Source organism: Xenopus laevis, chromosome 5L, assembly GCF_017654675.1.
Source record: "Xenopus laevis strain J_2021 chromosome 5L, Xenopus_laevis_v10.1, whole genome shotgun sequence".
NCBI lineage: Eukaryota > Metazoa > Chordata > Amphibia > Anura > Pipidae > Xenopus > Xenopus laevis.
This window is the reverse complement of record NC_054379.1, coordinates 144,368,551-144,385,963: the sequence shown is the minus strand read 5'-3', so window position 1 is coordinate 144,385,963 and position 17,413 is coordinate 144,368,551. Positions and strand designations below refer to the sequence as shown.

Genomic DNA, 17,413 nt, shown 5'->3' with positions numbered 1-17,413 from the left:
CTTCCTCTCACAGTCCCACAGCGAGGACTCCAGGGCTTGGCACAGGCAGCGGCCACAAGTGAGTAACTGGCACCAGGGGAAGGGGCTGTCACTGGCATGTTCCATATACAGGCCTGAGGGGAGGAATATAGAAATGGCTTTTTGCCTTGGGGGAACGAAGCAGGTCTGTATTGGGAGTCAAACTAGGCCCTGGCATTTCAACTACACAGAGGCCCAATCAGCTCCCGACCAGCCCATTAAACAGTGAGTGTCTATGCCCTATGGCATCTTACAGCAGCCCCTCTGGCATTTGCCAGAACCCACAGATGGCCAGTCCGGACCTGGAACAAAGATAAAAGCAAATGGGTTGCACCGAATCCAGGATTCCGTTCGGGATTCTGCCAGGATTCGGCCTTTTTCAGCAGTATTCTGATTCGGCCGAATCATTATAATTATAACCATACCTCCCAACTGTCCCTTTTTCGGAGGGACAGTCCCTCTTTTGACAGCTCAACCCGCAGTCCCTCATTTGTACTGGAAAGTCCCTCTTTTCTCTGCACTGAACAGCCAGAAAAAGAAACAAAGTTTCTCACTTAATTGGCTTTTAGCAGAGAGCCCAGAACAGCTAACAGGTGCAAATAAGATACTTTGTAACAATTTTGAGACACAAAAAACCAGTTTAGATAAGGAGAAATATTTTCAAACTTTCATAACCTGCCAAATTTTGTAAAATGAACATGGTAATTAGGGGGTGTGGCCACAGAAAAGGGGCCTGGTCAAAAATTTTTGCTGCGCTACGTGCGAAAAAATTTGTTGGCCCTCTTTTTACTTCCAAAATGTTGGGAGGTATGTTATAACATTCTTTCCACGGCATTGGTACAGGCTGCAGCTCTTTATAGTAATTCTACATCAGCCCCTGCCCAGTGAAGTTTACTGTGTTTCTATGGTCAGTTTTAGCAGGAGCCAGTTAACCTGTATGTTATTGGAATGAGAATAGAGCTGAGAATTGTGTCTTATCTGGAATCAAACAACACATCCAGCAGCACCATTGTGATGATCAGAGATGGTGGTGAAACTGCAAACACTGAGCTTTTGTTCAGCTTTGAAGGTGCTACAGGTTGGGCACTCCTGAATTTTTTTTTCTCATAAATTACCTCTCACATGGGGGGTCGGAGCACCCTTTTATCTAACAATGGCTCTGCCATACATGTACATGTCCATCATTTAGATTGTGAGCTCTGTTGAGCAGAATTATCCAACTTCTTAAAGCGATACTGTCTTAGGAAAACATGTTTTTTTCAAAACACATCAGTTAATAGTGCTGCTGTGGCAGAATTCTGCACTGAAATCCGTTTCTCAAAAGAGCAAACAGATTTTTTTATTTTTGAAATCTGACATGGGGCTAGACATAGTCAGTTTCCCAGCTGCCCCCAGTCATGTGACTTGTGCTCTGATAAACTTCAGTCACTCTTTACTGCTGTACTGCAAGTTGGAGTGATATCACCCCCCTCCCTTTACCCCCAGCAGCCTCACAACAGAACAATGGGAAGGTAACCAGATAACAGCTCCCTAACACAAGATAACAGCTGCCTGGTAGATCTAAGAACACCACTCAATAGTAAAATCCAAGTCCCACTGCAACTCCTTCATTTACATTGAGTAGGAGAAACAACAGCCTGCCAGTTCCATCCTAAAGTACTGGCTCTTTCTGAAAGCACACGACCAGGCAAAGTGACCTGAGATGGCGCCTACACACCACCAATATTATAAGTTTAAAAAACCATGACCGAATCCCTTTAAACAGCGCTGCACAGCTCTTTAAAGTGGCTTTTGACAAAAACAGCGAATGGGACGCATTCCAAGAGGGCTGAGTTTTGAATGCCTGCATTTTATATGAGGTGCTGGCTGCTATTTGTGTACACCCATTTATTGTACAGTCACGGGGCCTTAAAAATACATGTTTATAATTATAGTAAATTAGGACAAATAAAAAACAAATGGGGATCAGGTTACTCCCCTTGCTCATGACAGCTTCAAGATAACCCATGATTATTATTTGCATTATTTTCTTATTATCTTTGACACATTTAGAAAGGAAGTCTGATGTAAGCAGGGCTTTTGTCAATACAATAGTTAAATGGGAAGTAAAGTCTCCCCAGTAATGATTACTTTTAGCGCTAATTCCCATTCCTAAACCCCATCATTGGGAAATGCCACTGCAGTACACCCAGACTTTCAGTGCTGTTTGTGGTCTCCATTTTTAGCCACTTCACTTTTGTTAATTTCTTTAAATGCAAGGAGCATGTGATGTGGCCCAGGACTCGAGGCACTACAGGTGCACAGTTACATTACTGCAGTTGGGGGAGGCTACAGGGCCGGTGTTTAAAATAATAAAATTGCTGCATAGGCTTTACTTCCCCATTAAAGTGCAACCTATGGCCAAAAACCTGTTTAGTCCACCGCAACTGCAGACTGAGAGAGCCTGTAATCTAAATGGGAGAAAAAGTGTTATAGGCTCAAAGAAGTGCCACCCCCTGCAAAGCACTTTTGCAGTCCACACTGGGTGCCTACTCCTGGTGTGGGTAGTTGTGCCGGCCCCATGTGTCACACACTAAATGAGTGTCCCAAAGTCACACAACACTTTCCTAGTATGTCCATGATGTGGAAGCCAGGTGATAAACATTTATTACAAACGTCGAATATCGAATTCATGTGAGTTTTTTTTTAACTCTATTATATTAGAATTTACTCGAAATTGGATTGGGGGGGTTATATAAAATAATCGAATATCTAAAACTCGCACAAATTTTACAGACTCGAAAACTCAAAACTCGATTCAAGTTTAGACTAAACTCGAATGTCAGGAAGGCTAGTAACGTCAAAATTGATGCCTGGATCACTCGCATTAACGTATACATGAACTCGGCAGGTTTTAAGTGACAAATTTTTTAAGGCCCAGCGTTTGATAAATCTCAAAATTCGAGTTAAAACTCAAGTCGAATTTGGATAGTTCACAATTCGAATTTGAGAGTTTTGACCAAAAAAATTTTTTTATTAGAATTTTTACTTCCACCTTTAATAAATCTGCTCTTTAATGAATGAGTGTCCTGGGTGCTGGGAGTGGACACCTTGTGAAAAAATATTTGTATCCATTTTTGGAGGGAAATGGCACAGAAGTGACTAATTAGTGTATGTTTTTATTTGGAACATAATTCCTAGCAATCACAGCTTGCAAGTTACTTCATGAGGCCTGTTGTTAGTAGTTAGTGTTAGTTCTGTACAGTTTTGTTCAGTATTTTATGCTGACTCTGAAAGTTACATGTAAAATTTGCTCGATATCTACAAGCAGTTTTTCCAGATCAACAAGGAGTGCAGCTTATAGCAAATCCTATTGTAACGGCAACTGCCTGTTCTTGCAGGATTTGTATATGGGTAAATGCTCTATTGTTAGCCATAAATGCTTTGTGTTAGCCATTCATAATGCGATGCATCCTGCTGCAAACTGTCTGGCAGATGTAAATAGCACCAGTGTTTGAAAAGATTTAATGTCCAGTGTAAACTGTCTGTCATATGAAATTGATTTGTATGCCGATTCCACTTAGATGAATGGGAATGTCATTCCCTCTTGCACGGGTTCCATGTTGTGCATAAATCCCATAGGAACTGATTAGTCGGTGGGTGTATGAGTAGTCATTCTGACTAACCACTATGCACACTCTCAGGTTTATTTATTAAGAATCGAGATGTGTTTTCCACAAAAATTTGCGTTTTCGGGTTTATTTTTTGTGGGTCAAAATTCACATTTTCAAGGTAAAAATAGTTAGTTAGCCAAAAATGTAATGTATAAAGGCTGGAGTGACTGGATGGTTACCAGGCAGTAACCAATCAGAGACTTGAGGGTGGGGGGCCACATGGGTCATATCTGTTGCTTTTGAATCTGAGCTGAATGCTGAGGATCAATTACAAACTCACTGAACAGTTATGTCCCATGTGGCCCCCCTTAAAGGCACTGACTAACTCAGCGTTAGAGAGCTGAAAAGCAGGAAGTAGCATTCTGTTCTGTTATGTTACACATCCAGTCACTCCAGCCTTCATAAAGTACATTTTTGGCTAACTTTATTAGAAACATGTTTTATTTTGCACAGCCTATCTATTTACCCAGTTTTTATTTTTACACTGTTTCTTTAAGTCTTCTAGGTAAAAGTACTTTACCATTAGACAAAGATGTGTTGTGTGCTGGAAGTAGTTTTGCCTAGCTGGAGCTCTACCAGTGTCCATGTCTCTGGTTACTTGAAAGCTTGCGGTGTATGGGGTCTTTCAACCAACTTGGGTACATACACACTTTGATTGCTGATGGTCTCTCTCCTGGCAGACAGTGATCAAAATACCCATGTGCCATAGGCCCAAGATATTGACTGTGCATCAATGAAGATGATTCGGTTCACAAAGGAGCTAAAGGCTTTGTATTTGTGTGTGTCTCGTGTTAATCCATGCAATGGATATGTACGAAACATCTGGATGTATAATCTCTGGAAGGTCAGCTCATGCCTCCTAAACCAAAATATCCTACGTCCCCCATGGCAAGTAAAGGAAATTCCTAGGCTGAAGGTGGAGCATTGTTTTTGGCTTGTATTCTGCGGCTAAATTATCCAAATCAAAACGTTCTGCTTAATAAACTTGGGTTTTTTCGGTTCTCTCTACTTTGAAATCTTTTGTGAACGAACACTATTAGAAGACCATTTTCCAAGAAATGATAATATCCTTCCTTAGAAAATGCTGCACACCAGATCATTTGTAGTTTTGAAAAATGTACAGTTTTATGTGTAGGCCCTTGAAACTACCTTTGAAACTACCTTTGTAGCTAGTGAAAATGACATATGGCATGTAAATGTCACCAGTGTCTGCGCCATAAATATTATAAGTGAGACTAATGACTGAATAAATGGCTTATCAGTGTATGCAGCTCCTGTTAGAGTCCTGCAGCGGGTCGGGTACCCGCAAAAACCTGCGGTACCCTGCGGGTTGCGAGTAGAAGTTCTGGACGCGGGTCAGCGGTTTTGCGGGTAGCGGGTCGACCCTCGGGTCTTCTCAATAGTGATTTTTACTCCTTTTTTCTGGCATCGTCTACTTCCGATGAGGTCACTTCCGGTTTACAATGACAGCACTTCCTGATTCTTGATGGTCAGCGGGTCCTTGTTGCGGCTAAGGTACTTGCGGGTAGGGTCGGGTAGTGGGTCCATGCGGGTACGGGTTCCAAAAAATGGACCTGTGCAGGACATGCACCAGGTACAGGATTAGGCTTGAGTTGTGTCCAAATCCCGGCAGTTTTTGCAAGATTTGGATTTGGGTCAATCCTGTTACTGTTTAGCTGAATTGAATTCAAATATTAAGAGGGTTATCTATCGAAGGTTGAGTTTGTCAGTTTTTTTTCTCAAATAAACTCACAACTCAAATGTTTGCTTGTTTATGAAAAAAAACTGAATGTAAAAAACTTTGCAATCAAGGGGGGAAAAACCTCAAACATTCAAATTGATCGAGTTATCAACAAACAAAAACTGTAATACCTCCAATTGATCGAGTTTTCGAGTGAAAAACCTGAAAATCATGAAGGCAAAAAACATCTTCAAATGGTTCAAGAGACCTCTGCCATCGACTTCTACATGACCTCGGCAGGTTTTAACGGGAGCATTTTCAGATTCAGGCTTTTAGCAACTTCAGGGGTATAATATTGAAAAAGTCAAGTTTTTTTTGGAAACATACAACTGGACCTATAATAAATAACCCCATTAAAGTCCTGTCATTTCAAAGCGATGATTTTTTTTTCAGAGTACACATTTTTAAAAAATCGCTTTTGCTTATTCGATTATGCAGATTAGGATTGGGTTTTGTATTAGGCGGAATAATAGGGTTATTTGGCTGCACCCAACATTATGGATTTGGTGCGCATCTAATAGAATGTGGTAATTATGGCAAATACCGGAAAGCTACTGGGATCTCATATTTAACTGTGTAAGCCTGCTTCAGGGATGTAACTATAGAGGTAGGTGATCGTGAGTTTAGGGAGTCTAGTGACAATCCTGAGACATAAATAAATACGTTTAGGAAACAGATTCAGAAGGCTAGGCAGATAAGAGACAAATATTTTTCTCAGGACCTGGTGGGGTTCATTTATTAAAACTGGGCATATGTGCAGGTAAACAAGGAGAAAGGAAATGAACTATTTCAGTCTTTCACTTAAAATAAGCATGTGATATAAATACAGAGAACCAAGAGAAAATACTTTCTCATGGTTCTCCACTACAGACAACAACAATCCATCATTCCCATTTATGCTCTACTTTTAAAACATTCACTGCAGCACGCTAGAATAACCCCATTTTTGTAGCAAAACTATCCTATTGGGTTAAATTTATGGGTAACTATTCTATTGGGTTAAAGTTATGGGTAACTATCCTATTGGGTTTAAGTGATGGGTAACTATCCTAAGTTATGGGTAACTATTCTATTGGGTTTAAGTTATGGATAACTATCATATTGGATTTAAGTTTAGGGTAACTATCCTGTTGGGTTTAAGCGCTTGGTAACTATCATATTGGGTTTAAGTGATGGGTAACTATCATATTGGGTTTTAAGTTATGGGTAACTATCGTATTGGGTTTAAGTGATGGGTAACTATCGTATTGGGTTTTAAGTTATGGGTAACTATCGTATTGGGTTTAAGTGATGGGTAACTATCGTATTGGGTTTAAGTAATGGGTAAATATCATATTGGGTTTTAAGTTATGGGAAACTATCCTACTGGGTTTAAGTTATGGGTAACTATCCTACTGGGTTTAAGTGATGGGTTGCTATCATATTGGGTTTAAGTTATGGGTAATATCCTATTGGATTTAAGTTATGGGTAACTATCCTATTGGGTTTAAGCTATGGGTAACTATCCTATTGGGTTTAAGTTATGGGTAACTATCCTATTGGGTTTAAGTTATGGGTAATCCAAATTATAAAAAAAAAAAATATATCCCAAAAAACCCAGTTCCCAAAGCATTCTGAATTATAAATCACATACAGTTTCAAGACTTCTAATTGGGCAAAGGGTTTTGTTGGAAGCATATCTGGGGCACCTTAGGTATGTGTTGAAAATGTTCACCAGCTTGTATTTATTGGTCTGGAAAGGCAAATAAAAAATGTTGGCCTTCAGGTGGTTACAGTTGGGTATGTGACCATAAGAGGGTAGTTCACATTAAAATGTACCAAAGTAGGACATAGACAGCATATTTCAAGATCATATGAAATATATTAGAAGCCCAGCCTTAAAGCAACAGTTCAGTGTAAAAATAAAAACCAGAATTAGCCATTCTATAACATTCTAAAAGTTAATTTAAAGGTGAACCACCCCTTTAATCCTGATACAGTTATGCTTGGTACCTGGGGTTTCCCGGATAAGGGATCTTTCTGTAATTTGGATCCTTTTACCTTGTCTATTAGAAAATCATGTAAACATGAATTAAACCCAATAGGCTGGACTATTGCATTATATCATTACATTATTACAGAAAAAAAAGAAAACCATTTTTTAAAAATTTTAATTATTTGTTTATTTGAATGTAGACTATGGGAGACCATCCCGTAATTTGGAGATTCTGGATAACAGGTTTCCAGGTAACGGTTCTCATACCTGTACAGCATATTCTTTATAACATTTCTTTCTAGTTTTCTTTCTGTTCTGAACATCACTGCCGACTGCCGAGAGAGATTTTTTTGATGGCTGGTTCATCAGCATGAATTAATCAGCATACAAGTGGGAGTAGCGGAGATATAATAAATAAATAGAGAAGAAGAAGTTAGTGCACCTCTTAAAACATTTACACTGCTCATTAGATGTGGACTCATCGTTTCACCAAAAGAGCTTCTCTGTGCCCGTGGTCTCTCATTTAGTTTGAATAATGTATCTTATGTACTATAAAAATATTTTGGAAGTAACCCCCAGTGTTCTGTTGAATTTAAATGCACACATCTGGCTCTGTTTCCATTTATCAGCACTCAGTATACCTTTGGAGAATTTTTTACTGCAATAAAATCATATATAGGTATAGGACCTGTTATCCAGAATGCTCGGGACCTGAGGTTTTCTGGATAACAAATCTTTCTGTAATTTGGATCTTCATATGTTAAGTCTACTAGAAAATCATTTAAACATTAAATAAACCCAATAGGCTGGTTTTGCTTCCAATAAGGATTAATTATATCTTGGTTTGCATCAAGTACAAACTACTGTTTTATTATTTCAGAGAAAAAGTAAATTTTTAAAAATTTGGATAAAATGGAGTCTATAGGAGATGGTCTTTCTGTAATTTGGATCATTCTGGATAACGGGTTCCCATACCTGTACAGGTATTTGAATATATCCTGAAACATAATGGTTTCCTTTCATTTTAGCTGGTGAAAAATACTTATACAGTAGAATTTTAAGTTTTTCAGTGGACCAGAAAAAAATGATGTAAAATCCAGGCATGTAAAATCAGGGAAATGTGTTAAAGTAACTTTTTCTTCAAGTACTGAAAGGATATAAGCACAGGAGTCCGTTTTACTTTGAGATACAATATTTAGGGGCCCATTTACTTAGTTCGAGTGAAGGAATAGAGGTAAAAAAGTTTGAATTTTGTATCGTCAAATATGGCTACTTCGACCATCGAATGGGCTACTTCGACCTTCGACTACGACCTTCGAATTGAATGATTCGAACTAAAAATCGTTCGACTATTCGACCATTCGATAGTCGAAGTACTGTCTCTTTAAAAATTTCTTCGACCCCCTAGTTCGCCACCTAAAACCTACCGAGGCCAATGTTAGCCTATGGGGAAGGTCCACATAGGCTTCCTAACAATTTCCTGATCGAAGGAATATCCTTCGATCGATGGATTAAAATCCTTCGATTCGTTCGATTCGAAGGATTTAATCGTTTTGATGTAAAATACAGAAAACATTACTTAAAATCAGGGAAATGCACCCATTGGAATGCATTATAAATTGGTGGGACCACAAGTATAAAAAAGTAAAATGTGTGAAAACTTTAAATCAGGGTACAGTTTCACTGTAGTAGTGAGTCAGCTGGGATTGAATGTTCTCTGTGAAATTGAAACATTTACAAGGGTGTGATGGACAGTCATCTGAAAGTCATGCAACACATTTTCAGCTGGATTTTAAGTTGGAGTTTGTCATGAAACATTCAATAGCAATTGTAATTGTAAAGTTCTTATTGTGGTTTTGGCTGTGTGCTTCTGGGAAAGCCAGCTTCAGGGTCTTTTAGGGGAAAAAAAAACTTTAAAGGGGGTGGTTGAACTTCAAGTTCGTATATTATAGAATGGCTAATTTTAAACAACTTTTCAATTGGTCTTAATTATTTTTTATAGTTTTTTTTTTAATGAATTGGCTTTTTCTTCTGACTTTTGAGTGGGATCACTGACCCCATCTTAAAAACAAATGCTATGTGAGGTTACAAATGTATTGTTATTGCTACTTTTTATTACTCATCTTTAGATTTAGGCCTCTCCTATTCATATTCCAGTATCTTAATCAAATCAGTGCATGATTGCTAGGGTCATTTTCACCTTAGCAACCGGATTGCTGAAATTGCAAACTGGAGAGCTGCTGAGGGAAAAGCTAAATAACTTAAAAACCACAAATAATAGAAAATTAAAACCAATTGCAAATTGTCTCAGAATATCACTAAATCATACTAAAAGTTCAAGGTGATCAACCCCTTTAACATAGAAATGTTCTGATTCTGCAGCCATCATTTCCTTTCAATTGCGGTGACTGCCACAGTCCCTATAAATGATACATTTCTTACTACGATAGCATCTACAAGCTCCAAAATAAGAGTGCTGTTTTCTGGTCGATACTATAGGTCTAGTTTGTGATGCAAAGGTTGACAGAATTATTTTATGAGGCAAGGTTGGGACATCAGTTGCCCTGCAGTGATGTTGTTCAGGCTGGCCTGTCAGTAATAGGTTCTTAAAGGGATTGTTCACCTTTAAATTAACTTATAGTATGATGATGTAGAGAGTGATATTCTGAGACAATTTGCAGCTGGGGTTTAATTTTTTGTTATTTGTGTTTTTTAGGTTATCTAGGTTTTTATTCAGCAGCTCTCCAGTTTGCTAGGGTCCAAATTACCCTAGCAACCATGCACTGTTTTGAATAGGAGAGGGCCTGAATAAAAAGATGAGTAATAAAAAGCAATAATAATACATTTATAGCCTTACAGAGCACTTGTTTTATAGATGGGGTCAGTGGCCCCCTTCTAAAAGCTGGAACGGGTTAGAAGAAGAAGGCACATAATTCAAAAACTATAAAAAAGAAAAAAATTAAAGCAAGGGGAACTATCGCGAAAATGAAAATTTAATATAAGCTTTATCATTCTAAAACAGGAAGTTAACTATATGTAAGTGATTAAAAATTCGGACCCGTTCCTTAAAATTTAAAGAAACAATAACACCAAAAAATGTAAGTGTTTTAAAGTAATGAAAATATCATGTACTGTTGCCCTGCCCTGGTGAAACTGATCTGTTTGCTTCAGAAACACTACTATAGTTCATATAAAGAAGCTGCTGTGGAGCAATAGCGGAAATTGAAAAACGGCTATATGGCACAGGTTAACTAATGGATAACAGATAACACTATTAGACAGACAGAGCTTATCTGCTGTGTAACTTGAGCTTTTTCTCCTTTGAATGGCTGCCCCCATTGCTACACAGCAGCTTATTTATATAAACAATAGTAGTGTTTCTTAAGCAAACACTGCAGTTTTACCAGTGCAGGGCAACACTGCATTATATTTTCATTACTTTAAAACACTTGTATTTTTTAACGTTACTGTTCCTTTAAGATACTCTTCACTCTCCTCCTCCCAGCATCTGTTTCTCTTCATTCTGTCTTCATGCAGGAGTTAGGAGTCTGATCTTGAATGACGGTTTGGTCTAATAGTCTTTTGGGTGACTAATTTTGCCTAGAACAGTGCTGTCCAACTTCTGTGGTACGAGGGCCATAATATTTCTTGTCTACATGGTGGAGGGCCGATAATGAAAGTCAGTGTTAGCCACTCCCTGTTTTTAGACCACACCCACTTTAGACCACACCCATGTTACCACAAGACAATGTCCACATTAATAGTACACCAAAAAACCAAATGGTTGGTGCTCACTGCTGAGATGTCACTCATATGTGAGTTTTGTCATATTAAGACATACCCTTAATTCCATATACCTCCTCCGCCCCTGTGGATAACACAGTACCCCCAGCATATGATTAACCATCTTAGGGGCCCTAACAATAATTTTTAAATGATAAACCCCCAGAACAAATACCAGGTTTCTGTTCCAGAGGCAGAGTATGGCACACACACAGAGTATGATACACCCAAGGACAATAGGGCAGGCAGAGTTTGGCACACCCAGGCAGCATGTGGCAGGCAGAGTATGACGCACCAGGGAGCATGTGGCAAGCAGAGTATGACACACACAGGGGTCATAGGGAAGGCAGCGTATGGCGCACCCATGTAGTATGGGGTAGACAGAGTATGGTACACACAGGGAGCATAGAGCAGGCAAAGTAGGGCACACACATGGAGCATAGGGCAGGCAGAGTATGGCATAAACAGGGTGCAAAGAGCAGGCAAAGTATGACAGACACACAGCATAGGGCAGGCAGAGTATGGCACACACAGGGAGCATAGGGAAGGCAGCATATGGCACACACATGTAGTATGGGGTAGACAAAGTATGGCACACACATGGAGCATAGAGCAGGCAAAGTAGAGCACCCACATGGAGCATAGGGCAGGCAGAGTATGGCACACACAGGGAGCATAGAGCAGGCAAAGTAGAGCACCCACATGGAGCATAGGGCAGGCAGAGTATGGCACACACAGGGAGCATAGAGCAGGCAAAGCAGGGCACACATATGGAGCATAGGGCAGGCAGAGTATGGCATAAACAGGGTGCAAAGAGCAGGCAAAGTATGACAGACACACAGCATAGGGCAGGCAGAGTATGGCACACAAGTTAGCTTTTAATACATCTGCTAGGAAAGGAAGCCTCCCCCCCCCCAAAAAAAAAAAAAAAAGATATATTGGAACTGTAAATAAAAAACTGACACCCAAAATCCTGCATGAAGAGAGAATAAAGAGAAACAGATGCTGAGGGGGATAGTTCAGATAAACATGATTATTTAAGAAACAGAACAGAATTGTTAATTGGTTATATTCAGAAAGTTTCAGATTTCATTATCATAATAGTTCCCCTTTAACTCAAAGGTTACCAACCTTTAACACCATCTTATATGCCAACAATTTATTTGTCATGATGAGGCAGGTTTCTTAGCTTTATACATAGTATTTACTTTTCTTCTAAATTCCAGTTATTAAAATGTATAATATAGACATAATGCAAATGATACTGTGCTGACGCACATTCCTCATAAACCTATAAATGAAACAGTCGGCTTTTCTCTGATAGACTCTTTGCTGACTCACGCAGACTCAATATCTTCTCCTTCCATCAACAACTGACAGTGGAAATGAAGCCTGGTCCCAGCAGAACAGTCACTAATCATTGCATTCGAAAACCATCAATTTTGTGAATTTTTTGGCAGAAATTGTTTTTGCGCTGCTTTCCAGTTTATCTCTATCCTGCACACTGTCTGAATACTCAATAAACAATTATGTACATTTATTATAACTTATTTCAAATCTGCTGTCGACAGACGCACCTTTAATAGGCAAATTAAAATTAATGCAAGTTGGAGAAAGATCAATTCAGAAATCTCCATTTCTAAACTGCTGTAAAGGCCTCCTTATAGATATTGGCATCCTCATACCACAGTTGTGGTCTCTGCCTTTTACATTGGAAAGTTCTAAAAAAGAATAAAAACCTTGATATTTTTTGAATAGCAAACAATTGTAAGGCAAAGGCAATTCTGTATCTATCCATTCATTCCATGGGCTACTGACTGCAGTATGTGGCTTAGATAAACCTCTAAGGGCAAGGCCAGACGTGGTGTTTTTACGTCGCGTTTTTAAAAAAGCACCGGAAACCACAGGTGACCATCAACATGTGTTTTTCAGCACGTAGGTTTGTTTTCCCAACATGCACTTCTCATTCCCCATAATTCCGCTGGCTGGAATCAGAAAATAGAAAAGCTATTTAGAAATAGAAAAACTATTTACATGCAAAATGGAGAAGGAATGATTGTCAGAACGCAACGTAATTACGTCACCCGCGGATTTCAGCTTGCAAGTGCCCTGTGAGAATTGCCATAGTGCGTTTTCCATTAGTTTTAGTGGAAGTGCAGTTTCTGCGTATCTACGCCCAACAGAGCTTTTTTAAAAATGCAATGTAAAAACACCACGTCTGGAACCATGAACCATGATTAGACTTACTCTTCTATGAAGTTGCTGTCTTATTATGGTCTGACATGCTACACAGGGTTGCCATGTCAATCATGGGGAATCCTACCCAGTTTTCCTAATTTGGAAAACCGGCCAGGAAGTTTTGACCCGGGCAGCCCTTCAAAATACCTGGCTGTCCGGGTCAAAACCAGACAGACGGCGACCCTAACCCTACAGCAAGACTAGTGTAATTCTAGATGTCTTACTGGCTTGGGTTTAACCTAACAACCTACTGTTAATAGAGCTGCTCTAGCAAACTTCTGCACTGTTTTTTAATATTCTATATAATTTTGAAATCTTACATGGGGCTAGACATATTTTCAGTTTCCCAGGAGCCCCCAGTCATGTGACTTGTGCTCTGCTAAACTTCAGTCACTGTGTAGTGCAAGTTTTGAGTGATATCGCCCCCTCCCTTCCCTCCAGTAGCCCATAAGCAGCCTATCAACAGAACAATGGGCAGTTAACCAGATAGCAGTGCTCTGAAAACTTTAGTCACTCTTTACTGCTGTAGTGCAAATTTGAGTGATATGTGTAGCCATAGGGGCAGCCATTTAAGATGCAAAAAAGGAGTAAAGGTGCAGATTACATAGCAGATAATGGGTAAAACACCATTGTATTGGATAAGGCTGATCTGTTATGGGCTATGTAACCTGTGTAAAAATAGTGGGTGTGGAAGCACTCTAAAGGCTAAGTAATAGTATATTTAAGTATAAAGGAAGTGCTAGTTTTTTAAGGGAGAGGCATTGTCCAACCAACGCCCATTTTTTTTTTTAATGGGGCCCTATACTTTTAAAAATGGGCGTTGGTTGGACAATGCCTCTCCCTTAAAAGCCGCATACTGGCGGGGGAGGATAGATCCTTTTCACTGAAACCAAGGTTCAACAGACACTGATTACACTAAATGCTACTATGCAGTAAGACTTTTTATACTATGGCCGAAAGGCAAACAAGTTAGGGACCGCCATGTGGGGTTTACCTTGACGTGGTATGGTGGCTTTTCAACTTTATGATCATAACTTTGTAACTAAAAACCCCTGTTTTGTAAACTTACTTTTGAGACAGGGGCCCAGGGAATGTGCATTAAAACTAGCACTTCCTTTATACTTAAATATACTATTACTTAGCCTTTAGAGTGCTTCCACACCCCTATTTTTATACTATGTAACCTGTGCCTTTCCTCCTTTTTTCTAGCTTGAATGGCTGCTCCCATGGCTACACAGCAGCTTGTTTACATAAACTATAGTTTCTGTAGCAAATCCACAGCATTTCCCAGTGCATGATAACAGTATATTACATGTTAAGTACTTTAATTTTTTGGTGTAAAATAAAAACTGGGTAAATAGATTGGAGTGACTGGATATTGAACAGAATAGAACACTACTTCCTGCTTTTCAGCTCTCTAACTCTGAGTTAGTCAAACCATGTGGCCCCCCTCAAGTCACTGATTGGTTACTGCCTGGTAACCAATCTGTGGAAACCGCGAAAAGCAGGAAGTAGTGTTCTGGCTATTATGTTAGACATCCAGTCACTCCAGCCTTTATACATTACATTTTTGGCTAACTAACTATGTAAGAAACATTTTTATTTTGCACAGCCTATCTATTTACCCAGTTTTTATACTGAACAATTCCTTTAATACACTAATGTATTTTCCATGTTGATTAAGAGAAATTAAATACACAACATACAAGGCATTTTATCACTGCCAAAGCACGAAAATATAATCCACATCCTAATTCTAAAACAAAATCAAAGTTAAACTACATTAACCAAAAACAATCGGAAAACCTGAAAACAACTTGTATATTAATTGAACTTGGCATATAGCTGTAGAATATCTTTTAAATACAATCCCAAATGAACTAAAGTATTGTTAGAAACAGAATTGCTTCTGCCATATCCTCCTTCATAGAAGCTCTTAAATATCTGATTTGATTAATTTTAGTGCTTGTATTTAAAGTTATTAGGAATCGAAGCAGATAACTGAAATCTAAATACAAATTGAGATACACTGAGTTGATTGGTGGCCTTGTGCCCTTTGATGTGATATGACAACCACTGTCTATATGCAAACAACTGTATCCAGTCTTTTCTGCAAGCGCCAAGTACAATTGTTATTTATTATGTATGGTTCATTTTCTTTGTCTTCTTCTGTTTAAAATGCAAAAATAAAAACATATATAAAAAAAAAGTTATTAGGAGTCGGTACATTTCTGTCAACTCTGACTTCCGATACCCAAAATTGCTCTTGACTCCGACTTCACAGCTATGGTTGGGATCAAGGACAAGGTGCTGTTTTATTATTACAGAGAAAAAGTTATATCGTTTTTATAACAAAATTACACTGTGTACATTGCAAGTAATTAATTCTACCTTTTAATAATATGTTCTTGAACCAATAAATGTGCTTTTTTTATTTAGTTGTAATATTGGTGTGTAGGCAGCCATCTCAAGGCATTGTGCCTGGTCATGAAAGAGCCAGCAATTTGTAATGGAACTGCTTTCAGATAAGCTATTGTTTCTCCTACTCACTTTCACTGAACATATTTTATACGATAGGCTAGGCATTGGTGAGTTACAACTATAGCTATTTAGGAGATCTTGAGGAGTACATTAGAGGGAGATAGTTTATGATTTTTGCCTTTTTCTCCTTTTAAAAAAACTGAAGTTTGCTTGTCATTTTCTGTCATCACAGGTCCTTCAATTCCTATTGTAGTCATATAGTAATTTAATTTGTTTTCTTTTTTTGCAGTGAATAACCCAATCCCTTCAAACCTCAAATCTGAGTCCAGAAAAGCCGCAAAGATTCTGAAAGAATTTACAACAATCAGCTCTAGGAATGGACCGGATAAAATCATTCCTCGTATGTAAAGTATATATTTAAACACACAAATGCACATTTATTAACTTCACTCATTGGGGCAAATTTACTAAAGCGCAAAGCGGCTAACGCTAGCACAAATTCGCCAGCGTGACGTCATTTCGTTACTTCGCCGATTTACTAACGGGTGCTGGCGTAAATTCATTAGCGAAGTGGACCTACTCTAGCGCTACTTCGCACCCTTACGCCAGGCAAAGTTGCGCTATGGCGAAGGGATGTAACTACGCTAATTCACTAACTTGCGCTTTTTACTGAACGTTACCTCTTGCACCAGACTTGCCTTCACCACCTCAGACCAGGCGAAGTGCAATAGAGTAGCCAGGGCTTGAATTTTTTTCTAAGTCTCAAAAAACGCTGGCGGCTTTTAATTTTTTAAGGGTGATAGGCTGAAAAAGATCTAAAGATTTTTTTTTTTTTTTTTTTTTTTTTTTTTTTAAGAAGATACAATTAATCCTTGATAGGGGCAAAACACTTCTATTAGGTTTATTTAATGTAGACATTAATTTTAAGTAGAATTAATTTATGGAAAGGTCCCTTATCTGGAAGAGTCTAGTTCTTGAGCATTGTGGATAATAGGTCCTATTCCTGTTTGTAGGATCGAAACTTGAAGCCTCCTGGGATAATTCTTTGACTCTCACGCAGGCTTCTGTATGATACAATGCAGTAAATTCTTAAGAATATGGGAGCGTATACTTAATAGACCATAAATAATTGAAGAATAGAACAACATCTGTAATAGAGATCATCCTGATTTAGTACGATCTGTTCTCCATTATCTTTGTTTGCTTTTATAACTAGGCTGATATATTTTGCAGCATTAGATCATCTCTGTAAAGAGCAAATGTTCTCCCCAGCCATCTCTTTGTCCCAATTTTACTTTAATTTTGAATCCTGTGCAGTTCTGTCAGTCTCTTGTCTTGTCAGTCGGGATGTTATTAATGTTGCTAGAACTCAGCAATGGCCGATATAGCAGGAGCCTGTGGGCGCTGCTTGAAAATACTTATAATTTGTTCACATCTAACTCTTTAAATCTTTGGGGGGTAATCTAATCAAAGAGGTAAACAAAAAAACAAAAAATTCTCATGTATAAATTATCCGTCATTAAT

At 38.6% G+C, this 17,413-nt stretch overlaps 1 protein-coding gene across 1 annotated transcript in view; it reads left to right on the top strand.

Annotated features, from left to right (window-relative positions):
* The first annotated feature begins 20 nt into the window (after nt 1–20).
* sh3yl1.L (SH3 and SYLF domain containing 1 L homeolog) overlaps nt 21–17,413 on the top strand; it is a 56,610-nt gene continuing 39,217 nt past the window's right edge. The window contains 2 exon segments of the mRNA NM_001093063.1: nt 21–58; nt 16,179–16,289. Of these exon segments, the coding sequence (NP_001086532.1) occupies nt 58; nt 16,179–16,289 (112 nt within the window). The 5' untranslated portion in view covers nt 21–57.